The sequence below is a fragment of the Trichomycterus rosablanca genome, chromosome 27, assembly GCF_030014385.1.
Source record: "Trichomycterus rosablanca isolate fTriRos1 chromosome 27, fTriRos1.hap1, whole genome shotgun sequence".
NCBI lineage: Eukaryota > Metazoa > Chordata > Actinopteri > Siluriformes > Trichomycteridae > Trichomycterus > Trichomycterus rosablanca.
In genome coordinates, this window is record NC_086014.1 from 4,430,122 (window position 1) to 4,457,469 (window position 27,348).

General features: G+C 36.6%; 2 protein-coding genes across 2 annotated transcripts; one reads left to right on the top strand and one right to left on the bottom strand.

The window, feature by feature from the left end:
• Window positions 1–1,061: 1,061 nt before the first annotated feature.
• atp6v0d1 (ATPase H+ transporting V0 subunit d1) lies at window positions 1,062–7,019 on the top strand. Its single transcript, XM_062989483.1, has 8 exons — window positions 1,062–1,287; window positions 2,540–2,711; window positions 3,270–3,448; window positions 3,699–3,778; window positions 3,863–3,940; window positions 4,318–4,494; window positions 4,814–4,891; window positions 5,495–7,019. Exons 1-8 carry the CDS (start codon window positions 1,161–1,163, stop codon window positions 5,654–5,656), a joined length of 1,053 nt encoding a protein of 350 aa, XP_062845553.1. The 5' UTR covers window positions 1,062–1,160; the 3' UTR covers window positions 5,657–7,019.
• An 8,685-nt stretch (window positions 7,020–15,704) lies between these two features.
• hsd11b2 (hydroxysteroid (11-beta) dehydrogenase 2) lies at window positions 15,705–27,042 on the bottom strand. The gene is made up of 5 exons (XM_062989398.1): window positions 26,591–27,042; window positions 20,325–20,537; window positions 18,483–18,668; window positions 17,366–17,503; window positions 15,705–17,283 (listed from the first exon to the last, which is right to left on the bottom strand). Exons 1-5 carry the CDS (start codon window positions 26,862–26,864, stop codon window positions 16,874–16,876), a joined length of 1,221 nt encoding a protein of 406 aa, XP_062845468.1. The 5' UTR covers window positions 26,865–27,042; the 3' UTR covers window positions 15,705–16,873.
• Between the last annotated feature and the right edge of the window lie 306 nt (window positions 27,043–27,348).

The window sequence follows — 27,348 nt, forward strand, 5'->3', positions numbered from 1 at the left end:
ACACTTCCACATCATTTTCCACATGTAAGAAATTATTTAAGGAGAGATTAATTATATGCATTAAAGTAAAAAAGCACCTGCCCTCTGTTGTACTGAATGAACTCAAATACTAATTTATCATTTACTGTACAGTTTACCAGATTTCAGTGGAAGAAAACATGAAAACAAGGCTTATATGTTTAACGTTTGCAAGCTTTTAGTGCAACCGCATTAGAGTGATTTTATTCAATTTCCTGTGAAAATGGTGAATGGGAAGTCAGTATAATTTCTTAATACAGAGTTGCAAGGAACACTTGAAGCTGGCTTTCTAAAACATACATAAACTATCAAGGAGCAACAAAAAAAAGCGAAAAATGTAAGTAATGTTAAGTGTAGCACTGGAAAAACAATAACACACAAACACAAACAGATACACCACAAAATATTTTGGAAGAATAAGCATGAACAAAATATAAACAACAAAAATGTATTGTTTTTATCAGCATAACAATTTGAGTAAAAAAGTTGAATTACAAAAGACATGAATTTTAGAACTGCTTAGTATTTGGTATGTTCCTCTTATGCATGCACTGCATAAGCTGGCATGGACTCCATAAGTCTGAGCAAAATCGGATGATCCATGTTCTTCCATCATGATTTCACAATATTTCAAAGAGCATCTGGTAATGTTTCTAAATGTCTGGCTTTCTCTTTTTTTAACTGTCCACATAAATTTTAAATGGGCTTTAAAAATAAATACTGTGGAGGTATGTTCATGACTGTCAGCACTTTTTGATCCTCTTTGGTATTCAAGTTGTTGTTGCAAAGCTTTGAGAATTGGTAAAGAAAAATATTATGTTCAATTCAAGAACATTTAAGTTACTGTCTTATACAATATTTTTAAATGATTCACATCCTCTCTCCCTCTTTCGGATCAGATGATAAGTCACATGAGTGTTGCTCCGTCTCAAACCACACAATTCTTTCTAGATAGTGTGTAAAATGAGTACGCGTTTAATGCTGTCGCTACCATTTTGTTAGCACTATGTAGTGAGACTAACTCGGATTGAAACGCGGCCTGTGTTCGCTCAGCTGTTCGGTTCCTCTCGTAGTAGAGCTGTGTAGTAGCTGACGCTCAGCTTTACAGCATTAATTGCTTTTAACTAGGTACATATTCCAACATGCCGTTCTCGGAATTGTACTTTAATGTGGATAATGGCTATTTGGAGGGTCTGGTGAGAGGTTTTAAAGCTGGGATTCTGACTCAGGGGGATTATCTGAACCTGGTGCAGTGTGAAACGCTGGAAGGTGAGCTTGGATACTGATTATTTATTTGCCTGGCTGGTATATAGCTAAAAGATACAGCTTATATACAGTCGTTTGTGTTCCTGTCAACATTTGTTCGATAAAAAAATTATTTGTATGATTTTATTTGAATAATTCTTATTTAACGACACGTCAGACCCATCTGTTAGCAAGTCAGCTATTTAGTAAGCACCTAGACCTTGTTAGATAAACAGGTATTTGACAAGCTAGCGTTTACATAAGGGTTAAATGCCAATATATGTTAATACAGTAACACAAATAAGATAATTCTGAGGTGACTGTTATACGTTATAACCAAAGTTATAGCCAAAACGGTTTTGCTTTTAGCCGCATAACATCATTAACATGCTAGCTAGAAAGCTAGCTAACCATGGCTAGGTCTGTCTGTCAAATGGTGTAAGGCCACAGTGTTTCGTATATGTGTGTGTGTTATTGCAATAAATGTATACACAATATGTAAACTATTACACATATTATACATATATACTGTATTCATATACATAATACATAACATTATAAATAACTACACACACACATATACTATATATATATATATAAGTTTATGCATGTATACAGTTTTTATATATGTGTGTTTTTTATGTATATATATATATGTGTATATGTATAGATTTGTATTTGTTTAGTAATCACATCTTGCATTATGTTGCAGTTTCTGCACTACTTGTCACTTTTACACACTTGTTTACTTTAATTACTTCTATTTTTTTTAATTATAATTTTTATTTTTCTAATTTTCTACATTTTTATATATTTTTTGTATAATATATATTTTGACTATTTGTACGTTTTTGTAATTAATGTGGGTGAGCAGTCACTAAAGCATTTCACTGCCAGTTGTACTGTGTATGACTGTAAGTGACAAATAAACCTTGATTTGATTTGATTTAATACTGCAATTTGTGTGTAATATATACGTGTTATGTATTGTTTAACTAAGCTGTAAATATTTAGTATTTATCACTGCTTCTTCCTATCTTCCTCTGCTAGTTTTTGAGTCACTGTGATTGTTGGGTCTTTTTAAGGAACTGGAAACATTTCTGTCACAATTTCGGAAAAACACAGTTTCAAATCTGCTGACCCATGATCTGCACAGTGCTATATAGTGAATGTGTATTATTGCATAACATTTCAATGTATAAACTGAATAAAAGTGGTGCTTTCTAAGACAGCATTAATTATTTGATTTAATAATTGCTGTCCTTTTCTGTTTTAGACTTGAAGCTGCACCTGCAGAGTACAGATTACGGAAGCTTTCTGGCCAATGAAGCCTCTCCCCTCACCGTATCAGTCATCGACGACAAACTGAAGGAGAAGATGGTGGTGGAGTTCCGCCATATGAGAAATCAGTCATATGAGCCTCTTGCCAGCTTCATGGATTTCATCACGTGAGTAGTACACATCTGTATTGTTGGATTTAAAAGGTTTCTTTAGCATTTTCAACCTTATTTCAGACAGACTGGAGGCGAGAACCATGCTGAGGTGGCCATGATAATACTGCTTTACATCACCCACTTTTACCAGCTGCAAAACTGTTCAAAATCCTCAGATGTGATGTTCAGTGGTATTTTTTATTTTTATTTAAAGTGCCTTGCTCAGGGGTCCAACAACCTGGATAAATTTGAGATATTTTGATGTGCCCCAACACTATTAGTAGCTCAGACACATTTCTGTATTCATGTTCTTGTTCTTTTTTCTTGCAAGCACCATTGATAGACTGACTTAATTTACAAATTTTCTTAAAACAAATGTACCTGGGGTTAGTTTAAATATATAGAGTAGTACTTGAAGTGAACTGGCTTTTTAACTTATACCCTTTTCGCACTACCGTCAGCAGTCTGTGTGTTTGATGTTCAGCCTGTTATTGCAAACCAGCAATAAGAATAGTTTAATGTAAAAACAGACCCACGTAAATATCTTTGCAAATTGTGCATTTGCTATTGCAGATACAGCTACATGATTGATAACGTCATTCTCCTGATCACCGGAACTTTACACCAGAGGGCTATCTCGGAGCTGGTGCCTAAATGCCACCCATTGGGAAGCTTTGAGCAGATGGAGGCTGTCAACATTGCTCAGACTCCTGCTGAACTGTACAACGCCATCCTGGTCGATACACCATTAGGTAAGAAATGACTGTAATTAGTTAGCCAAATAAAATGGCTTAACAATTGTTTAATAATTCAGAATGGCAACAGGGATGTTTTATCAGATACATTTAGAGCCTAATAGTTAGTCCAAGCTTCTTGTTTTATGTTTCACTAAAACTACGTCTATTATATACTATTAGTTTTTAACATGATTGTGAAAGCACAATGTGGTTACCAATTCATTTGTTGGGATGATGTGCAAGTAACTGTGACATTTTGTTGTAGCTGCTTTCTTCCAGGATTGCATCTCAGAGCAGGATCTTGATGAGATGAACATCGAGATCATCCGCAACACCCTCTACAAGGTGACCATTTTTATTCATTTTACAAGAAGAACCGATAAATGTGCATTTAGTACCATGGGTGACAAATTTTTATGTTTTTCTTAGGCTTATCTTGAGGCCTTTTATAAGTTCTGTACCAATCTAGGTGGAACCACAGCTGACACGATGTGCCCTATTTTAGAGGTACGTTTGTTTTGCTTGACGGCAGTAATATTTCAGCTTGTATCACTTAAACCAAAGCTGGTTGCTAGCGAGCATTTTTGACTCAAGTTTTCAGCTGGTTCTTTTTTTTAATGAAAATAGATCAAACAGTGTTTTATGTTTAGAAGTGTCCCAAATAGTGCCTTTCACTTGTATTACTTTGCTTATGTCAGTGGTGTGCATATGTACAGTATATGTTTGATTCCAGCACTCATTTTCCTTTAAACAAGCCAAATAATAATGGATTAATATTAAATATTAATGGATTATTAGGTTAATACTAAATTATTAAAGTAAAGCTGTATTGTCCTTATGCTGCTAGACTGACTTACAAATGTATGAATTATGATTCCATGCAGTTCGAGGCAGACAGAAGGGCCTTTATAATCACCATCAACTCATTTGGAACAGAGCTGTCAAAAGAGGACCGGGCTAAACTTTTTCCACACTGTGGAAAGCTTTACCCAGAGGGGTTAGCACAGCTCGCAAGAGCTGACGACTACGAGCAGGTCAAAGCCGTGGCCGACTACTACCCTGTAAGTACCCACAAATCTATCTGGTATTATTATGTGTATTAAGTTAATCTGTTATTACTTATCTTAGCTTATAAGTTGATGAAATTCATACCATCTCTCAGCTCAAGCTAGTTTGTGTAATACATCCATTAATAGGTATTTTAATATTTGACTTTAGTTAATCGTGCGTGCTGAATGTGCTGCTAAACTCCAGTCTGTTTTTTTTTTTTTTTTTTTCCCCTTAATTTTTGTTGTTGTTAATGCTCTAATGTGTTTACAAATGTGACATTTGGCCACCTTATGCCAACAAAACATGGTCTTTTATTAATTTTCCCCTCAGGAATATAAGCTTCTTTTTGAGGGTGCTGGCAGTAACCCAGGAGATAAAACACTAGAGGATCGCTTCTTTGAGCATGAGGTGAGCATGATCATGAGAGGCACCAGAACAGACAATGAGCTTTTGAGAATTTTAAGTTTGAATGAAAAACATCTAGTTGTCCTGACAAATGTCCATGTGCACTATTATTCAACCCCCAGCCTCAGTACCACATGGAACATCTTTTTGCCTTAACAATCTTTACACCATATCACATTATATCTAAATGCTTTGGTATTTCTGTCAGTTCATGATGCCAGTCACATGGTCGAGACTGCCGTTCCTTTAAAAGAAAAACATCTGCATCATCAGTGACCCACCTTGTCATCTTGTTACCTGATTTTAGATCATACAGACTTAGAGATCAGCAATATTATGTAGGGGTTCAATAATTGTGACATGACATTATAAACAAAATATTCTGCAAAGTACTCTAAAATACTACATCATTAATTTTTTCATTTTTTTTTTAATCAAATGATAAGGACTTAATTAAAGCAAAGTGTAGCTCTGCAGAAAGGTTTAGAGTTACATATCTCTAGTTTCTTATTAAATAATCTATTTCTGTGTGATGCATACAAATTGTTAAATTGAACATGCTTCATGTTACTAATGACAACTATGTATCTGGATTTTATTGTGCAGGTGAAGCTGAACAAACTGGCCTTTCTTAACCAGTTTCACTTCAGTGTGTTTTATGCTTACGTGAAGCTGAAGGAGCAAGAATGCCGCAATATCGTATGGATTGCAGAGTGCATTGCCCAGAGGCACCGCGCCAAGATTGACAACTACATACCTATTTTCTAAAAGTTCGACGCTCTTAATTACGCGAATATTGTCATTCCTGCCCTTATATTTATAAGTGTTGTATATTTTTGATTCATTTCTGTAATATTTAATGATTTGTGTCTGTCACTGAGACTCTCATTCTGGCTAAAAAAAGAATTACATCCCATTTATAAAAAAAACAAAAACAAAACGGTGATTGTTTCTACTTCATGTTTCTGTTAAAGTTTAGTGGGGACTGAAGTACTTCAGCACAGTCATACGGTACTTAATCATCACTAGCACTAAGCATGACACTCTTTCATTCCAGCAGCTGAATCTTATGAAACAGCAGCTTTTATATGTTTGCTTACCCATCAGATAAGACCTATGCCCTTTTTTCAGATGCAAGACCTTATTAAGAAATGTAATATGTGACTTTCCTAGTAAAACCACCATTTACCATTCACATTTAACCAGCTAGGTTAAAATGGCAACTTGCCCTTTCCTGGATTAAAATCGTGGACCTTAATGTATATATAATAAATAAGTAATTCAGTAATACATTCTTACTTATTTATATGATGCAGAATGAAGATATACAAAAAAATGGGATGCCTTTATTGGTTAAATACGTGTACACGTGTACAGTACAATGAAAATCATTATCCGCGTATTGCTGTATATCTCTGCCATGCAGCCCTTAAAGCCTCCCGGCTCCAGAGCTGCTGTACAGTGACTACCCCAGCGCTCTGACCAGTACCAATATTTGAATTAATTTTTCTTTCCTGCTTAGAGACATGACAGTTCTCACTCAGTTTTTTCTAAGGAGTCAAGGATGAAAGAAAAAAGAATGACGTTGACAGAAATGAGATTCAAACATAGTTTAAGTTTGCCTACAGTCTGAATGTGAATTGTAAAACATCAATATTGAGAAAAGGAAAAGTTTAAAACTTTAGATCTGGGATATAGACAAATGTCAGTCTTTTGTAAAATAAATGGTTCCTTCACAATCATTTTATAGTTTAATCTTAACCCAGCATGTGTGTTTTAATAAAGTATTTGTGAAAGGGGTAAATGCTAAACCTCTGTAAAAAATTGGTTTACATGGACAAGTGTTGCTGTTGTGTGTATAAACTCTGAATTGTGTGTGATTCCTGAAGTATTTGTGAACTGTGCTTATCATTTTTTGTAAATTAATATAGTTTAAAATAGTGTGAGATTAATTGACAACGTAGATCAAATTTTATTAATGAGAGCCAAACAAAAGGTTGGGGTATATATGAATTTATTTAGATGTAAAATAGACCTTCTATTAAGGAATCTTGCTGTAAAATATATAGTACTGTAACCATCTTGCTTGTGTGTTAAATATGCTAAATAAATTATATGGAATCTGTCTGAATTTGTCTTTTTCATTGTAGACAATCAAGCATTTACTGCAAGCTTAATATCTAAGCATTTTTGTTTTGACATATGCATTTATGTAATCAGCTTTATCAGTTTCACAAATTGTATGGAGGCTAGAAAAAGAGATTGGTCAGTACGTATGTTTTGTGACCTGTGCTGTGTAAACATTTTAGTGCAGACTTTTGCATTTTAATATTGCTTTATTTCTTGAGAAATCCTCATCATTCTCAACATGTCCAGTGCACTGCGCCGAAGATAGGATATAATTAGGTCTTAAAGTGCATCATTGGAAAAAATAATTATCTATATGTGCCTTAAGTCATCAACATTATTTTTTTATGATTTAATTCTATGGGATTGCAATTTTTTTGCACACTTAAACTTGCATAAACTCTTTAAAAAGGAAAGACTAATTTAGAGAATGTGTGAAATGTTCACAGTTAACTAAACATGAAATTTGACCAGTTTTTACCAGGAGTGTCCAACCTTCCAATCTATATTCAACAAATGTGTGCATATTTGTTTGCAGCAAACAATAATGACTATTTAACATTATAGTAATAATGATAACATTATTGGATAGTTACAATATTAAACAAAACAAAGTAAAAACACCATTTAAAGTAAATCTAATAAAGTAAAATATATAAAATAGTAATAATAAAAATTATAGCAAAATCATCAAGTAAAATAATCTTTTACAATATATAAAACAGTAAATATATTCATAAAATAGTAGTAGTTGTAATTACAATGATTATATTATAGCAGCAATATAATACAGTACATGAATAAACCGCCGTAAATAAACAGTAAAAGTACTAGAAATATAATATTAATATTATTAATAATAACAACAATAATAATAGTTCGTTTTAATGATAGCCTACAAACTTCTCTTGTGTTCCACCAGGGGGCGCTAACACCCCAATTACTTATTATGTATATTGCGTTATGGGCTGCATCTATTTATACAGGTGTGCATCTGCGTCTGAGCAGAAGCGTCTGGTAATTAATGTGTCCAGGTGCAATATTATTTTAGAGACTTCTGTATTCTCTTTTATACTGATATTCTGACAGTCACCATCAAACACGCAAACGATACCACGCTGCAGGAACCGCACACTTAAGAGCAAAACTGTGATTGCGCAACAAGCTTCTTTAACACGAGCCAAAAAGGAGCTGGACAGGGTGACCTGATCTCAAAGCAAAGCCTTGTTCTGATGGCGAGTTAGTAAAAGAGTCCATGGTGGCATCGCTGTTCGGAACCACACACCGCTGTAAACAAAGCTTTAACTTCATTTAAGACTGACAGACCAACATGAAGTACCAGCTGGGTGTTGACAATGTCATTGACCCCACATATAACCCAACTGGTCAAAACCAAACATTCCCAACCATCACACTGAAGCTGTGATAAGGTAAGTCTGTGCTTACTAATTCACTCATTACTAATCAGCCATCTATTTATCATGTCAGTATTAGTTGGATAAATGTTACATCATTTGTAGTCTGTGACCCCTGACCAGATATGGAAATATTCATCCCTGTCCTAGAGGCTGATTCCCATGTCTCAGAATCTGTGCTCAGTTTTACAATAAGTTTACCAGTTTATAGGGGGATGTTATTCACAGTACATATTTTACTGAATTGAAAGACAGAACAGAATCTTACCTGATACACTGGCACAATAGTGAGAACATAAGTTCGTTCACCTCTGACACTTGTAATTCCTAGAAACACCTCTGCATGTACCACTTATCTAAGACTTATGTAATGATAACTGAGCACCTGGGACATTGCTGCCAAAATACACATGAAGTGCAGCAAAAGTTTTGTATACTTAGACGTTTTGTATTTTGATGTTATATAATGTGCCTAATGGCAGCTCTTTGAAAAAGCACAAGATTTAAAGTGTCCTGCACTGTTTTGGTAATACATTAAACAGGTTCTCATGGGAAAAGACCAGCAATGAGACCAAATCCTAAGAGAAAAAAAATCTTGTTGTTTAAACATTTACTGAGAACCTGATGCAAGTTTTAAACTCAAAAGCCACATTTAGAAAACTTTAATTAGAAGTGAGCTATTAAACCAGGATTAAATTAGCCGTGGTCAGTTTAACAGGGTAAAGGTTTGTCTATAATTTAATGGGGGTTTTTTTTCCAAAGAGCACATCTATACTTTCACTGTAGTATGATTAGGACTAAAAGTAACTGAAATTATAATATTTTACACATTGTTGCTTTATGCTTCATGGTGAGAACAAGTTTGTGAACCAAAGCAATGTTACATAAAGTACAAAACTATTTTCTTATATTTCACGTTTATTTTCACAATTGCTTTGTTTGGTGTTTGTTGCTTTCTGCATTATTTGTAGTTTTAATGCACACTTGCTGTAATATAAAAGCATTTCTAACTGACTTACACATTTCATACTGAAACAGTATTAGGTCCTGCATTTATTGTAAGGATTAGTTCATTGGAAGTTCATTGGAAGTGAATGTAAAAAAGCATAAGTAACATCTCTGTGGGGGTGAAGAAACCCTAAATGTTGTTTATATGGTTTTATGTTGTAAGCAGAATATCTTTATGCCATCATATACATATAGCTCTCAGGGATGTCTTGGACTTATAAATACAATCCAGATACAACAGGTGGAACCAAATATGTAGCAAATAAGCAAATTCTCAAACACTTTGTGTGGTTCTTTTACCCTCTTAATGCTGCTATATTCCTCTTTCTTTATATCTTTATTTTGCTTCACAAATGCATCTTTTACATTTTATTTTATAAGCCCCACGCTGAGTTGCGTAAGGAACAGGAATCAAACACTCCAGCAGACGAACAATAACAACTGGAGAAAAAATGTTTGCTGAATCTTTAGTCTGTTTGTTGATGAGAGAAGAGGCTATGTCTAATCATGTTTCCACCAAGCAGAGATTTGGCTTCATCACCCTCAGTCCTGCTGTTAAGCATGTAAACAAAGCACTCTGCACATTCTGTTTCTCTTTACAGGGGCAGTGAAGCATCAATACTGAATTTTAGTAAGAACAGAAATGTAGCGTGGACCAGAATGTTGTTCCTGTAAGATAATCAGCTTGCTCTGTCTAGTATCATGGTGATTTTAAGAAAATACTACTTGTCTAACCACAGCTGCTTCTAATATCACTTTATTCGTTTGAAAAATCCAAATTTGTTTGTGAAATTCTGATGGCAAGCACAAGCTTGCATCTGGTGGAGCGACTGCTGCACAGCACCTGCAACCTGTAGACATGGGTTCGATTCTTTCCGCCAGTCAGTTTAGCATGTTTACTGTCTGGGTACTTCATGCAGAAGGTGGATTTGCTGATCCAAGTTAGGTAGATTTAAGAAAATGTGTGATTGTTTTTTTCCCTGTGATGGGTTTACACCCTGTCCGTGTTGTGTTTCTCTCTTGCGTTCATTGTTTATGGGTTTCCAGTATGTTTATAACTGGTTTGGATCAAATGCACATGTTATAAAAGGCAAAGAGAACATGTCATGTGAAAAAGTAATTGCCCCCTTTACTTTAATCACTGGTTGTGCAACCTTTACCAGCAACAACTGCAACCACACACTAGTATTCAGCCACACTGGCATTTGCCCATTTAGAGTCTTACTCGTTCAGGTTGTTGTCATGTTGCACATTTACTTGTAGAGGGTATAATTCATGATTTTATTCAGTATGACAGATTGCTCTGGCCCTAAAGCAGCAAACAAACTTCAGACTGTAACACTACGAACACCACGTTTGACTAAGGCCTGCAGTTGAGATTTTTTTGTGATTTTCCGACCTGAATGCATTTGCAAATTTAGGCACGAGAAGGCATGACGCACCATTAACGTTCCAATTTATCCCAAAATGTTTAGTGGGGTTAGGGTCATGGTTCTGTGCAGTCCAGTGGAGTTCCTCCAGGGACACAGTCATTTTTGGTCTGTTTTTTTTCTTGGATCAGAGTTATGAAACCCCTAAATTTCAAGGACAAAAAGAACCTAACCAGCCTTTACTCTACTTGGAAACACTCATTTCGTGGTTCTGGATCCAAATTATTTTCCGTCAACTCAGCACCTCTGTGTTGAGATGTCATGACTGTAGAGTACTCTGTTCTTGTATGGAAAAAGCAAAAGGCCCAGAGCAGGGTTCCCAGCATCTGTTGGATTGTGATAGTAAGCAGTTCTGAAGGCCTAGATAAAAAGTTTGGCAATGAGTCCAAAGTTTGAGAATCTCTGTTGTTCAAGCTGCAAAGAAAGATTTGTGAAACTTTTGTGAAACTTTTGATAATACTTGGGGTTGGATCTTTATCGCAGGCATTCTGTCTAAATCAATAACACAAATGATTGTACTCAACAGCTTTAGTAAGTGTTATCTTCCTCAGTTCAGGCTGTACAAGAAACATGAACCCTTGTATCAAATTAATGGTGAACCCAGCAGCATAGCATGTCCCCCCATACGTCATACATGTCAAAGCGCGGAATTGAAAACAACTAGATTAAGACAGGGGGTCGGGGGGTTAGTGAAGCTCTAGCTTGGTCGAAACCCACCATTTGCAAATAAAATAAACATCACTGGTTTGGCCCAACGTTTTGTAATTGTATAATTGTGGTTCTTTATTATTGTGATTAGGATGATCAGACCAAATTTCATGTGAAATTTAAAGAAATTCTGTTTACTGCTTTTTTTTTACTGTATATGCAAGTATTTTGTGATCCTGTAGCTTTTCCCTGGATGTGAGCTCTCAGTATTGGAACTGAATCTGGTCAATGAAGTGTTATGGACTGTACAGCAGAGCTTGCAGTTCATTTCCAGATTTGTGACCACTGCTATGAGGTGATGCTGACCACACTGAACTGATTTATAGTTTTTTACAATATTGATCTGAGAAGATTTTGGAAAGAATTCATTCTTTGTACACAAATCTGTTTCAGTGCTGATACAAGCAAAAAAGCTGTTTTGGCTAATTAAAGCAGCTAATTACCTAAAGTAAAGATTTAAATCTAATAATAAAACAATAAACACAACAGATGTGATATTTACCCTTGAAGAATTGTTATTTTAGCTGATGTATTTTATGAATGAACATTTTAAAGACACTCAGGAGGAGGAACACTGTGTGACAAAAAGTGAAAAATGTATAATGTTCTTGAGCCAAAAATGTTCTGAAGGCTTTGACCAATAATTTGTAGGTGTTTGTTTTTACATTTGATTGGTCATTATATCTTTATCATATTATTATATTTCTTTATATGTTGAAAATTTGGATAAACTTGTTAAGAATTTAACTTTAAGGTATTAAGGAAAACCAAGCCAGTTTAGCTCAGATAGGCTTTGTTTCAAACTGCATCATATTGTACTAAATGAAATATTTAATAATTGTACTACTAATGATAGTAACAGACTATATGTGGCACATCGAATTCCATTTAGCAGGAAAGTACAGGGCACAGTAAAACTTACTGTGTTACACAGTAAGACTTAGATTCTGCTGTCTTCGACTGTATGTTGGCGTATAAAAATGCTACAGAATTGTTCAAATATATATATATATATATATATATATATATATTAAATATTGTCTTTTATTTATTCATCTTACAAGTTATCCTGATTTGTCTAGCAGTAGGTCTGGCAGCAGCTAGAAACACTCTGCGGTTTACATTGAGGTGCAGGTTGAGGGTTGCTAATTCACTTACTGCCAGAGAAACAATGTTTGAACTCTGGTCTGCAGGACTCTGGAGCTTTGTTGTACCAGCTGTGGAAAGAATTATTGAAGTGAAGGTAGTTGGGTAGAAACTGGCAGCAAGTATTTTTGTCTATAGCTGTGATCACATTCCAGAGTGAATTTATATCATTAATTCAATTATTCATTTATTTATTTATTCATTCAGCTGTAAAAATGCTTTATTCTGATCATGTCTGAAGCCCTTACTGGAAACACTGGACTGTACAGGAATATACCATAGTAAAAACACATACAGGACTTAAACCTGTATTCTTGCAGTTGTGCAGCACCTATGCTACCTGCTCTGTCACAGAAGAATCCTGTTTAGCTGATGATCTAAACAGGTATGTTGGATTCCGTGGTTGGAAGGTACAGTTAATCCCACCTTTGTTCTGCTGCCTTCATTTGTTCAGGCTCATGCTGAGCTGGACTGGAGTCGCAGATCTTGTCCAAACTCTATATAAGCATTGTGTGCAAGGCAGGGACTCATCCTGAACAGACCACCAGTCTATCCAACATGACACACAATAAATCACCCACACCTAGACAAAAAAGTTCAATGCAGCCAGTGAGCAGATGCAACCCAGGACATCAAGAACCATGTTGCTGTCTCACCCACTCTACCAGCTGTGCCAGTTTCCTAACAGTAGTTCTTTTCATTTATTAATTTATTTTTGATGAGCACTGGTTTACAGCGAGTGTGGAGCTTATCTCAGCCCATACATACCTTAAATATATTAAATATATAATAAATTAATATCATTCATATTAATTCATTGATTCATTAATATCATCTGTTTAGACTCCTGGTCTAAAATTACAAATCCAGGTCATATTTCCAATAAGATTTCCTTTAAATATTTTTACTGGCCACTTCATCAGGTCCGGGCACCTTGAAGACCACTGGAGTTCATCTACAACAAACCTGTCAGACTATGTCATTATGGACCTTGCTTTGTTCATAAGGGCACAGTCAAACAGGAACAGGCTGGTAAAGTTGGAGGCATATAGTTAATTTTATACACCTGGTAACAATAGGTGTAGATAAAACACCTGAACTTAATATGTAAAAGTGGTGTGTATCAAAGAGTTAATTGTCAGTGCTTTTTATAGCTGATACATGTTAACTTGCAATAAGTCTTAACAGAACCAGACTGCTCGGCTGCGTTTGTAATTTGGATCTTTTTTGCTTTAGAGCCAAGCTCCTTTTCCATGTGTGGTTTTATTTTTCTGCAGATCTCCAGACTAAAGTTTGCTGGTTACTAGATTGTTTCATTGATGCTTTGTAAATTGGTGCCATCTTAACCTCTTGCCTTTAACTTGAAGTTAAATTAAACAGAATCAATGACCTTGAGCCAGCACAGACTGTCATTTGGGAGAACTAACAGCATGGTCTTATGTAACACCACTCGAGAAAGGATGTGGGTAACATCTTGGCTATGTCAATCATACAAGAGCAGGAAATAGTGATGAATGTTTGGGTAAGAGGTGATCAGATGTCTTAAATGCCCTAGTTTGTAAGCAGTTCTGCCAGTTCTATATTGGCCTTACGCTCTGAGTCGCTGCACTGGTACAGCTGTGGCCTGCTGTTGACTGAAGGACTGGAACTGATCAGAAAGGGATTTAATGATGATGCAAGTATTTAGGAAGACTGCTTAAACAGGCATGTGCTTGTTGTCCAGTCATGCATGACAGTTTTTCTTTAGCCAAATCTTCCCACGAGACAGAATTTATGCTTGAAAGAGGGAACATGATTCTAAGTAATGTTAAATTAAATCAGACATCATTCAAAAATCTTCTGTCGAATTCTACATGGAGACTTGTTGCAACAGGTTTATGAGATAGATACTAGACCTCTGTGCCACCTAAGCGTCCTTTACACTATTGCAGTCAATATTTGGAACTGTGCATGGTAATTTTAGGCTTTTTGTAATGGAATCTGGGCAAAATTTTAAATTGGTTTTATTACTTAGTACTTTCTTAACTTCCTATTTTACTGCCATTGTTTATCTATAGAGATTTATGTACCTATTAGCAGTGTGTGTCTAAAATAATCAAACCCACTAAATGGGAAAAAAAACTACATGGAATGATAAATGTATGTATTTTTTATTCTGAAAACTGGACATAAATGACCACAGATGGGATCTGAGATCTGCTAAAAGCCTACAGCACTCAGTCTTACGCAAGCACTGCTCACCCTTTCACTGTTTACATGTTGGCATCATTTGGGAGTAAAGTACTCGTCAATTACCCTACCCAGAACACTTTTACCAGACCACCTTCATCGCGATGTGATTTGTGATGTTCCTGTCCCTTTGTGTACAACAGTCTTGGCTTTTAAAAAACTTAAAGCTGTCCAAAAACATCATGCTCAATTAATAAAGTAAACATGCCTGACAACAAAACACTGGCACTGAATCCCCACTTCTGTAGCCAAAGTTCCTATCCTAGAGGGAAAGTGTGGTTACCTTGTTCCTCTTGTTTATGTTCTATTCCTCGATTCCAGGTAATCTGAGGTTGTTTCCACGAATTATGGACACTCTGCCAAGCACAAAAAGAATGAGGCAGGACGCTATTATTTGAATGGATAAAAGAACACATCTAAATCCAGTTTGTTCCTGCTGCAGCTCAATACAAGAGAAATGTCACCATGTACATTCTTCTTTCTCCTTTTATCTGGTTGGGCTGAATCATACCCTGGGTTTTTGTAAACACAATGAAACATGGACAAATATATACAACACTTTGCTAAGTGGGCCAGTGTGAGTGACGACAAGATTTTGGGTTCAGGAAATGGTGCAGGTTATGTATTGCACATCTTAGGGGTGCAAACCATCACTCGGGCCCTTTGATAGAAAATGTAGTATGATGCAGGAGATATTCAAGTAATCTCTCTCCACCACCACCACCATTCATTTAAATGACCACAAAGTGCATGTTTCATTTTGAGCTTCTTTTATTAGTTTTGTATAAAATTTCACAGTTTACAGGATTTGTAATGAATCAGGAATAATTATTCTGATCTGTAATAATAATACTCATATGAAAAAACATCAATTTAAACAAGCAAGAAGAAACAAAAGTACAAAAACATTACAACAGCATTGTTTTGCAAGGGTAAAATATGATAATGACTATTGCTTGGAGCTACCTAACTAAGCCAGGAAATAGAAATGCTTTATTTGAGACTTTAGAAATAGATGAAAGATATTTACAATGAAAACAACAACTGAAGAGGATGAATCAAGTGGAAATTATAAGAGGAAAGTAAAATAATGTAAATAAATTCATCCTGGATTTGTTCTAGTTTTTACGCCACTTTAGAATGGATTTCAGACTTACTGGCATCAGTGGTATAAAATTGTGATTAGGAATGTGGCTCAGTGATGCACACATTTTATTACAGTAACTTTGGGAGGACCCCTGAGAGAATTTGCAGACAAAGTTACACTTCTAAAGTCTGGTTAATGCTTTTAACTAAACAGACATCTGATTAAATGCCACATGTTTCGCCAGTGGTGTTACTATTTTGACTTGCCTTTTAGTATGTATTATGAGGTTTAAAACAGCTTCTGTGTCATGACAATATCAATGACAAACTGTTGTGGCAGGTGACACCACAATATTTGAAAGTATTTTTGTAAATTAGTTTGTATGATGTTCAATACTGTGAAAACAGTGACTTAAATAAACTGTTACTGTTTGTTGTCAGCCATTAATAAATGTACATGTCCATGTATTGTAACTGCTGATGACCCTGTTCTGAAGCTTATTACAGCCCCTTTCTAAGCAATTTTGATGTAGCAAAACCAGACTTTATTTATGATCCTGTGAGTACCAACCTCCAATGCTTGTAAATGCTTTAAGTGGTGTTTTTAAAGGCTCAGAGATTACCACATAACTTCTCTCAAAAGCTGGTTGGAAGGCAAATTGTAAATGTTTGACCAATTTTGTGATCCCTTTGAAACAATACAAAACAACTTGTATAGATTGTACATTTTATAAAACAACACAGAACAAAAACTCATTTGCATCAGGTCACTATAACTTGATTACATCAGTGGTCCTATAGCATTTCTATAAACTGTACACTAAGCTTCAACAAAACTAGTTCATCTTGATGATGTGGTTGTTGTTGCTGGAGTCATTATTATTGTCATTAATGAGACTCAGGTTATTTTGTTTCCTGAGCGCCCGCGGCAAGACCTTCTTCTTTAAAAACAGTTTCTGCAGGAATTTGTCGCTAATCCTTGTGGGGAAGTAGCTGTGAATAAAGTACATGAGGCCCACACCAGGGCCGGCGTAGTAGTGCGGCCGAGGTTGCGGTGACAACAGCGCCTCCACGATGGTGTTGACAACAGGGCTTAGGTCGTCATTAGCTGCTTGGGCGTACCTCTGGAAGAGTTCCTTGGTCTCCAGCACATATTCCTCACCGTACTCTTCTAAGAGGTTTGGATTTAGGTTCTGCAGCAGGTGCTGGTACTGTTTCTCCCAGTACTCTGTGTTACTGCTCTGTCCTAAGTACAGCAAAGAAAACTAAATGTATTTTTAAAATGGTAGACTTGCGTTTTAGATCAACTTGAAGTGAAGTCTCCTTACCTGTCTTGAAAGCAGAAGGCAGGATGGTGGACACCTTGACCCCCCATGGTTCCAACTCGTGACGGAGTGTGTTGTTTAAAAGGTTCAGTGCTGCCTTTGAGGCTCCATAGGATGCCAGACATGGAAAGGGCTGCTCACCTACACACACAACACACACACAGTGAGTGAGTAGGTCAGGTACAAGGTCAACATTTTTACATATTGAAGCTATTCTAAGCTGTCTATGTTGATCCTTTGATCTGCTGTTTAATTAATTTGTGTCATTTTATTAGTGCGGCCCTCAGCCACTAAATGCTTTTGTTTTAAAAAAAATATATACAAATGATTTTTTATGGAGTGGCATAATTGCAATTGTTATGCAGACCATGCACCTTACAGCAGCCTGAGATCAGAGGGATGGCACAGTTTGCCGGGGTTAATTGCACAGTGCAGTCTACAAACATGTGGTTTTGCTCAGGATACAGAGAAAGAAATAGTGTTTGTGTTTTAACAGGTACCTTTTTTTATCATCACCAGGATCTAACAGAATCATTTCAAAACCTTCACCTCGCCCACCTGCGAGGAGGTTTACTGGAACATGGCAGGATGGGGTTCAGATGGTAGCATCTGTTTTTCTTAAGTGCCAAATTGAAAGCGTATCCTGCAACTCTTGCTTACAGAGATCCTTCAGATGGAGGCGTCTTTGTTTAACAGGGCTGGATGCCAGTACTTTTGCAGACAGCTCTGTGCCAGGCCGTTGCTCCACTTGGCATAGTGGCAGTAAACGAGTGGTGACGGAAAGCGCAAGTGTGGAAAAAAAGGAATGAAATGTTGTTTAGACTTGGGCTATCAGATAAATGCAAAAGCAAGATAGAATCTTTTCTCGGGGGAGGAGATTTATGTGCCATTAAAAACCAAAGACCTATCAGGCTTAAGAATCAGGAGTCTGATGCCAACAATTTATTTCTTACTATGTTTACAATTTTTAGTGCATTCCTGGACTTAAATAAATAGAGATAGAATCTCAAGCTTTTTTAGGCTGTTTGTTTATGTGGGATTACATGGCAGTTTTGCCTAGCCTAAATTTGTACTGTCCATGCCATACATCCTGTTTGTAAATGTTCAAGTTAAAACATACCAGAGGGGCTGGATATGGTTAGTATTCTTCCTTTGTTCTGTCTCAGCAATGGCAGGAAGGCCTGGGTGATTGCAAGGGTCCCAAAGAAATTCACCTCCATGCAGCCTCGGTAGTTCGACATGAGGGAGAGCTCAGCATCACCGAAGTTCACACACACTCCTGCGTTGTTTATCAGAGCCCACAGACCTAAAAGAGATTAAGGGACACATCAATAATCAGTTTATTCATTTTTCATTCCCCAAATAGGATCCTATTGGACCTGGAAACTGTCCTGGAAAACCAACATTTGTTCAGGGTAAGGGATGCTAAAGCTTATATGGCTGCTTGGTTATCTGTTTTGGTGTTTAAATGTCTCGTTATTTATGCACACAGCAGTCTGTTCTTGAGTTATTAGAAGTTCTTGAGTTATTATTTGGTGGAATGTGTATTAATATTAGGTCTAACTGAAGGCCAATCTGAGATAAGTGAATGTAGGGAATGCATTTGTCCAGGAATCATTTATTTGTTTGGAAGTGCTACAAATCCTGACAACATGAACATAGTGTCCTGAACAGCTTGTTTGTCTAAATGTGTGTTAGTGTGTGCAGTTCTGGTACAATAATGAAATAATAATAATAACAATAATAAATGATATTACTTCTGTTCATGGCACTGAATTTACTCACAGTAAAAATCATCTTTATTAAGAAAATGTAATAAAATTTGAAAAATTCAGACAGATAAACTTGCTTTTTAGGTCTGGATTATTGTCCTAGTGCTTTACCCACTCACACCTCGGCTTCAGATTTCAGACAGATGATCCTGTTCTGATACAGAATGTTCTGATACAGAGACGGATTCACTTTTCCTCCAGTAACAGCAAGTTGTCCAGATCTTAAGCACCCTCACTTTGTCACTCTGTTCTCTGGCATCGGCTGGTATCCTTTTTTGTACTTTAAATTTAATAAGCTGTTTCATACCCTATCTGTATGTTGTCTGAGATGCACTTTAGGCTACACTTTTTTTAAACATGCAGAATAAAATAGCAAAACAAGATATTTTCTTAAAGGAACACATGATAAAAAGGCCAAATACTGGTCTAAACTTTTAATGGCTTACAGAGTTCTGATAAATCTGTCATGTACATACGCGTAGTAATGGACAAAATAAAAAAGTAGTCTATTTTTAACTCTGATGTTGCTGTTCCAGAACGAAAATGTTACGCTTTTTACATTTCTATGGCATCATTATGTTCCTTTCCGCAGAACTTTGCATTCATCCTAAACGTTTAGGAGCTACAGGTCCAGTTCTCTGTCACCACTTTATTTTTAGACCGTGGATTGGCTCTGGCACAAAAAGTGAATGTTTTGTCTTGTTCGATCTTGTGCTAGAAGTGAAGAAATTTTTCACAGTCATTGGTCTGTTAGACATCTTGTACTTAGCATGTTTGGTAAAATAAAGAGAACCCTTGATACGCTGCCAAGCACTACACATGGCGCAGTAGGAAAGGTATGAATTAGTGAGTGTCACTAACCCTGCATTTACAATGCTGCCTTCCATGCACACATAAACAGAATTGACTTTAATGACTTTCAGAATGTAAACAATAGTGGAGGAACCCAGCCAAATAGTCTGAAGTTGTGCTTGCCTTATAAAAATGGCACTGCCACTCTATAATGAGTGATTTATTTATAACAATCTTAACTTATTTATATATAACATTTCTTCCAAGAATCTAAGCGGGAGAAGAAAATGAAAACAAAGGAATCTATTCAAAAGGAAACGTGAGTGCTGGCCGTGTGTTGCATCTGAAGCTTGCATGTGGTGTGGTGAAACCGTGGGAGCACGTGAGATTACCCTTACCCTTCATGCCCAGCTTGGCCTTGATGTCGATCAGTGCTTGTTGAACCTGTTGAGGCTGAGTAATGTCCACCTGCAGTGTGGTCAGACGTGAAGAGCAGTTGCTCCGGAGATGCTTTGCTCCCTCGCTGTTTGCATTCAGCACTGTCGCAAAAACCTGGAATCCCAAAGCGTCCAAATGCTTAGCTGTGGCGTGGCCGAACCCAGTGTCACACCCTTTGTGGGGAAAAAAGAAAGCCTGAGTTAGGACTAAAATGAGCATGTTTTATTGAAATTATCATCTTAATATTGAAAAATTTAAGGATTATTGTTATCCTCTGAACTGCAGGCATCCAACATAATAGTAATATAGTTTATGTTTAGTATTAAGTGTATTTTTTGCTTTTTAATTTCAGTTTTGCCCTGGTGACTGCAGGCAGCATAACAAGTGTGTGGCATGCACTAAAAGTGTGACAGATCACATGTTAGAGACAGAGGCAATCACAGTCACGCTTCAAAATCAAACACTATTTTTATAGTCATTAAGTGTAGTTAAAGAGAAATAAAAAAGACTACACGTGTGATCCACCTGTTCTCTCTTCTTTATTCAGTAGACCCACATAAATTACTGTTCCATATTTACATGAATCATGTTGTATATGTCTCGCTTCAAGATACTGTAAAACACATGGAAAGAGTGCAATTGCTAGTGATTTAGTGATTGAAATTTATGATATTATGATAAACTTTCTTTTACATCCAGATGGTTCCATAAATGGATTATTTTTATTTAGTCCAAGATGAAGATAAAATACCGTGTGTATACTGTTTATTTAGAAACTACTATACTCTATACTTCTGATAGAGTATCTTTAATCATATCTGACTAGTGAAGCATCTTAAAGATAACACTGTCTGGTCCTCGATTACATTAGTAAACTGATTTAAGTGCTCTCATATCTATACTCTATGAAACATTTTTAGTCATTGTGACTATTTAGAATAATGTTTATTTATTACTACTTATTGTTTATTAGATTAATTTAACTGACCATTGCACAATTCTTGATTGTTGTTGGATTATAATGGATTATAATGGAAATATAATGGTAGTTTTTAAATATTCTTACCTGAGATCCTTTCCAAAATGTTTTCCAAATGTATTCTAAACATTACTTTTATATATTTAATGAAATATGTCAAAATACATTTCTAATCTAGTATTCAACCATAAACCTGTAGAGCTCATGTCTGTTTGTGCAGGTAGACTATAAATAAAATAAAATAACCATTGTTAGAAGATTGAAAAGAGCTTTTTTAAAATCTCAGGGTAATTTAAGGACATGGTACAATCTGGCTGGCCTTTCACCCTCTCATTCCACTCCCAGTGTGAGTGTAACTCTCGAGCTCATGGAGTGAATGCACACACCGTTTCTGTAGATGTGTTCCAAGGGTGTGTTTGTGTTGGAGGTAGAGGGGGAATACCACTTTGATGATTAACAACCTTGGCTCTGCTCCTTGCTAAATCCAACATGCTGTGCTGCGTTAACTGCATTACCAGCAACAGATAATGACTCAGCTTATTTTGAGTTTTTAAAGTACAAAGCTATATTTTTAATGAATCACTACAAGCAATACACGTGGACACCTACTTTAATTACTGTTTGACTATTTTAAGCACACTGATTAATGTCAGGTGCATTAAACCAACAGCGATACAGTCACTATAACACAAACAGTGTCTGGAAGAGCTTAATCATTTTCGGTGGCACTGTCAAGGAATAACCTTCTCATTTACAAGTGAAGCTTTTGTTTTGGTTGAACTGCTACTTATGACAGAGTACTTTTTTTTATTTGTGTGTCGCAGTAGCTTAGCCGACTAATTCTTTTTCCAAACAACAGTGTAACTTGTCAAAAATGTACAAAAAGAGCTTTTAAGTACTATTAATGCTTATACTTACAGTGTTGGATTGTAACATAATAATCAGTGAGAAGTACTGTATTTGTATGGATTTAATAGTTCAAGGCTGGGCTGTTTTATAAAAGCAACAAAGTCTCACAAAACAGAGCAGCCAAATGCTAACGTTTATGTCATTAAAAAATGATTTGACCCTTGATTTATCTCCCACTTCTGAGCTGCCTTTTAAAGCATGATTAGCAACTAATAAATGAACCTACATTAAACAACTTGGATTTATTAATCTAGTGGTACAGTGATGATGTTTAAAATTGTGAGATGATGTTCTAATTCCAGTAGTGATCGACTACAGCTGGTGACTTCTGTGCCCATATGACTAGTCAAGTTTTAAGGAGCTGATTTTGAAGTATATGCTTTTTAAAATATTTTTACAGTAAAACAGTCACAGTAAAACAGTTGCACATGTGACTAAAATCTCATGACACACATTCCTAACAAGTGTTTGAAAACGTCTGACTCTAACGTTGGAGACTATTCGGTACTCAACTGTACTCAGCTGGCACTCGCCACTTTAAATTTACCTTACTTTTACAGCATTCAGCAGACTCAAACAGTTCTTAATCTCATAATCAAGGCTAACTCATTTAGGCTAACATTTTTAGTCTCTTATTTACAGATTAACCAATTTAAAGTGTTCTTCTTTTATCTATTTGCATGGTTGGCCAGCTGATTTGTACATTTCTAGTTATCTCCAGCTGTGGCTATGCTTCAGGCGGTAGTGAGATAATTAAATGAGTGTGGTATGTGTATTTTGGGAGAACAGTTGACTTCATCACTCTACATGGAGATGAACTGAGATCTGGAGCATATCCAGGGACATTGAGTAAAATCAAAACCTGCTAGAACTGCCAGCAGATATGCACGTGTACACACACACACACACACACACACACACACACACATCCCATCTCTTTTACTTTCTTAATTTCTTCCTCACAGACAGTGGCATAGGCTGATTGCCAGGTTGATCAGCATTTATTAAAAATTGTTCGGTTGCTGCTGTGTTTTCTTAGTGCAAAGTAGAACATCATAGCCATGCTTAAAGGCAAGTTCCAACATGGGAAACAGCATGAAAAAATTCTCTTATATGCAAATGACCTACACCGATCTCATACAACAACAAACACGGTCTGATCAAGTTATTCAGTATAATCAGGTTTCCTGTTATGATCTTTTGTTTTTATGTTTCCATGGTGAAGTTGGTGAAATTAACTTTTGGCAGGGAACAAAATGTATGTACACAATAATTGATAAAAAATGTATTTCTTCCGGGCTGAAGATTAATTTGGTTTAAATTGTTTGTTCATGGCTGTGCAACTGAAAGTGACGGAGGACGGATATTAAAATGCAAAAGGTGGATTGGATGTGTTATAGAAGCAGAAGACCACTTTGCTCTCTTCGGTCGGATTTGATACGAAGTATGAGTGTCAGGGCTCTGTACACTATGTTACTTTCCCGTACCTCATTTATTCATGAAAAATGACCCCCAAAGGACCTCCAGTGACCAGATGTTTTACCAGAAGTGGTAGGGATATGCTGAGAATTGTCCACTATCCAAAGTTTTCCAAAGCTTCACATTGCTGTGTGCCAGAAGGATACCCCTGCTTTTAAATTAGCACCTAAAATCGTTCGAGAATTTGAAAGGTTTATTGCTAATCACATGAGCAGTGATGAAGTAGAAGCAGGGGCTCTTAATTCTGTCTGCCTGTCCCATAATAGCTTTTTATAAATCTGTATTTTCTATCACGCACAGTTGGAATGCTAATTATTGTCATGCTAATCATTTCTGCATAATGGGCTGCACAAAGAAGATGTATGTGAATATATGATTAAAAGTCAAAATATATGAACTTTTTACATCTATATTTTTAATATCCAATTTAACCAGTCTGAATAAGGGCCCTTTAATTTAATCACCTCTACTTATGTAATTATTTATAGATCAGAGTAGCATACGTCCATTATCCAGAGACAAAAGAAACCATAATTCAATTGAGTAAGGATCAAAAACCAACAGAGGTTAAATAAAGCAAAGATTTGGTCTTGGTTGCCATGCCAGTAGACAATGTTTAATGGATTTATCCTCCTATTAATAATAATAATCTCCTACAGAACATCATGCTTCCAAAATTGGTTGTAAAATTACGACTCTGAACAGGTCTGTGTTACAGTAATTAACTTTTATTGTCCTTAAAACAAGAACACTTTTTGTTGAGTAAAACTGATTTCTCTGTGTTTTGGCTTTATGAAGTAGGTCACCTACATCTGAGACCCGTTTCTGTCTCAGCCTGTAAGTCCAGCCTACTCGTAGTAGAATTTCCATACAGAGACAAAGTTCAGAACTCATTCAGTACAGTGTGTTACGGTGAGTCAGGAAGGAGATAAGCAGCATGGGGGAGCCAAGAAAAACAAACATACTTCTAAACTGGTACAGACAGTCACCTACATTTACCTCTGCTTCTATTTCCTTCTAGGACTATTGATTACCAAGAGTGCAGAGCTCAGAACTCATAACCACATGGAATGTACACAGCCTTCTAGTGTAAAGTCCAAATCCTAAAATACAAACCCAGTGATTACAGATCCATTCATTTTTTCTAACTGTATTACCCTGATACACGGGTAACTGTTAGGTTTGCAGTTTGTCCTGCATCGCCCAGAAGCACTGGGTACATTGCTGGATTACACCCTGAACACGGTGCAAATCCATCGCAGGGCATCACAGCTGATGTATAATCACTAAGTTCATGTGAATGGTACTTCAATGTGTGTACCGGATGGGTAATAGGAAATGTAAAAAACGTTGTTATTCTTTTGGATTATAATAGTGAATAAGCTGCAGTGTAGCTGCGTAAACATTGGCTAAAGAAGATTAAAAGTTAATAGCTTAGCATAAACTCCTCTCACACAAATACTCAGTAAGAAAAAGAGCTGTTCCACGCCAAAATCTTTACGAGAAATACAAGTCTAATTACTTAATGGAGGAACTCGATACATTATAAATCACACTGGTCCAGACACCAGTGGAGATAAGAAAACTGTGCAGGAAAAAACTAATTTACAGTTTTAATTTATGAGCTTAATTCTTTGTGATCATGCAAGTTCACCACTTTAAAAAAGCTTTCCATGGATGCAAAAAAGGTTGTAAATTCCCCAGACGTCAGGAAGCACTAAAATTCACTGTTAATTAAATAATTAATTCACTGTTATCCATGTAATTAAATATAAAGTCCATAGTAAGTTACACTAGCATTGTTCATTTAGCCAGATAAAGTATTACTCCATTTCTGGAAAAGTTAGGACATTTTGAAAAGAAGAATCTGTGATGTGTGAATTCTCTTAATTCTTTATTTAACTGACAAAAGTAGAAAAAAATATTTCCAATGTTTTCACTAATCATTGTATTTTGTAAATATAAATAAATCTTAAAACTGATGCCTGCAACACACTCAGAAAAAGTTGGGACAGAGGCATGTTTAGCTCTGTGTTTCATCACCCTTCCTATTAATGAGACTTTTTAATAACTTAGGAACCGATACGAGATTTCAGCTGCTTAACTCTTAGTGGTCGTTATCATGATGCACCATACATTTTCAACAGGAGACTGAATCTGAGTTCCCCTCTGGTCACTGCCTGTGAGGAGTTTTACATGTTCTCTCTATCTCCTCATGAATTTTTAGGGACTTCGCTCCCCACAGCTTCCAGAAACAAGTGTAGTGTGCACTGGTATCTCAACCTGGTCATTTACTCATATCAGGAACTGTAAATAGTGTCATGCAATGGATTGAAAGGCACAGGTTCTGAACCCACAAAAACACCTGAGCAAGATGAAGCATGTAGTAAAATTGTTGGCTTAATTATTTCTATTGTATTGCTTACAGCAGGAAATGTCTCTGCCAAAACCCTCATCCCAACTGTGAAGTGTGGTGGAAGATGCATACTGATTAAGACCTGATGTGCTGACTCAGGACTGGACAGCTTAAAGTCATTAAGAAAACAGCAAGTTTTTATGGAAGAAGGTAAGTGAAACTGTATCGCCTGAAGCTAAGCAGATGTTAATGATGCAACAACACAAGCAATAATCATATACACCTCGAAATATATGAAACATCCAATTGATTATTTTTAGTTTATGCAATGTGTTCATCTATAAGGATCTAACCACATAAGTAATTTAGCTCAAATTGCTCATCTATAAATTCAATTCATTTTCTCTTTTCTTTCAACATACCAGCTGCTTCATGTGCAAAGCATCAGAATCATTAAATATAGCTCTTAATACTACTTCCTTTCAATCTCCTTATTTTCTTACCTGTGATTAAGACTGCTTTGCTTTCAACAGGCAAAACCGGTGGTGGGGAAGCCCACAGAGAGTAAAGCCAACAGGTGGCACAGATGACAGCGAGTGCCAGGACGGCAGGCATACACAGAGTGCACAGCCTCTCCACCAGCAGCGTGGCACCCAGCCACGCCACGAGCGACGGCATGGCACGGATATGGGAAGCCAGGAACTTCTTCAGGGTGCCACCGACTAACACGGACATCACTCCCATGTAAATCCAGAAGGAGATGGCATAGATGTCCATTGTGCTCTGTACAGTGTCTACTTTTCTGTCTTCAGGTTCAAGCTTCTGCTACTCCTAACACTGGCAGGTACTGTGTTCTGTCTCTCTAGCTGTCTGACTGAGATATTGTAGAGAACTGAGTAACCATGTGCTTGCCTTGTAATTCTCTACACCTACACTGTCTGTAGTATGTGAACTGATTTGCCTGTGCACAGTGTGTGTGCATATATAGATCTCAAACGGGGTGGGGAGGGACTACTCTGAGACGGATCTAATCAGAGCACAATGGCCAAAGTTTTATTGCGCTTTAAGCCCCCTCCACCCCCCACAGCCCATCTCTCACACTCACTCACTCTCTCTTCCTCACACACTTTTTTTTTCATCTCAGTTTCCAGCAATGCATGTCCTCTCCTAGCCTTTTTGTCCTGATACCCCCCCCCCCCCCCCCGCCTCCATTCCCCGCTCTTCAGCCGAACTGTGCCGAGTCTGCCGTGTGTAAGAAGCT

Coding starts and splice junctions, on each gene's coding strand:
- atp6v0d1 (XM_062989483.1), top strand. CDS start 1,161: ATGCCGTTCTCGGAATTGTACTTTAATGTGGATAATGGCTATTTGGAG. Junction 3,779..3,862: donor TCCGCAACACCCTCTACAAG/GTGACCATTTTT, acceptor TGTTTTTCTTAG/GCTTATCTTGAGGCCTTTTA. Junction 4,495..4,813: donor CCGTGGCCGACTACTACCCT/GTAAGTACCCAC, acceptor TTTTCCCCTCAG/GAATATAAGCTTCTTTTTGA.
- hsd11b2 (XM_062989398.1), bottom strand. CDS start 26,864: ATGGACATCTATGCCATCTCCTTCTGGATTTACATGGGAGTGATGTCC. Junction 20,538..26,590: donor CAAAGCAGTCTTAATCACAG/GTAAGAAAATAA, acceptor TTCCCCACAAAG/GGTGTGACACTGGGTTCGGC. Junction 18,669..20,324: donor GGCCAAGCTGGGCATGAAGG/GTAAGGGTAATC, acceptor AATCTCTTTTAG/GTCTGTGGGCTCTGATAAAC.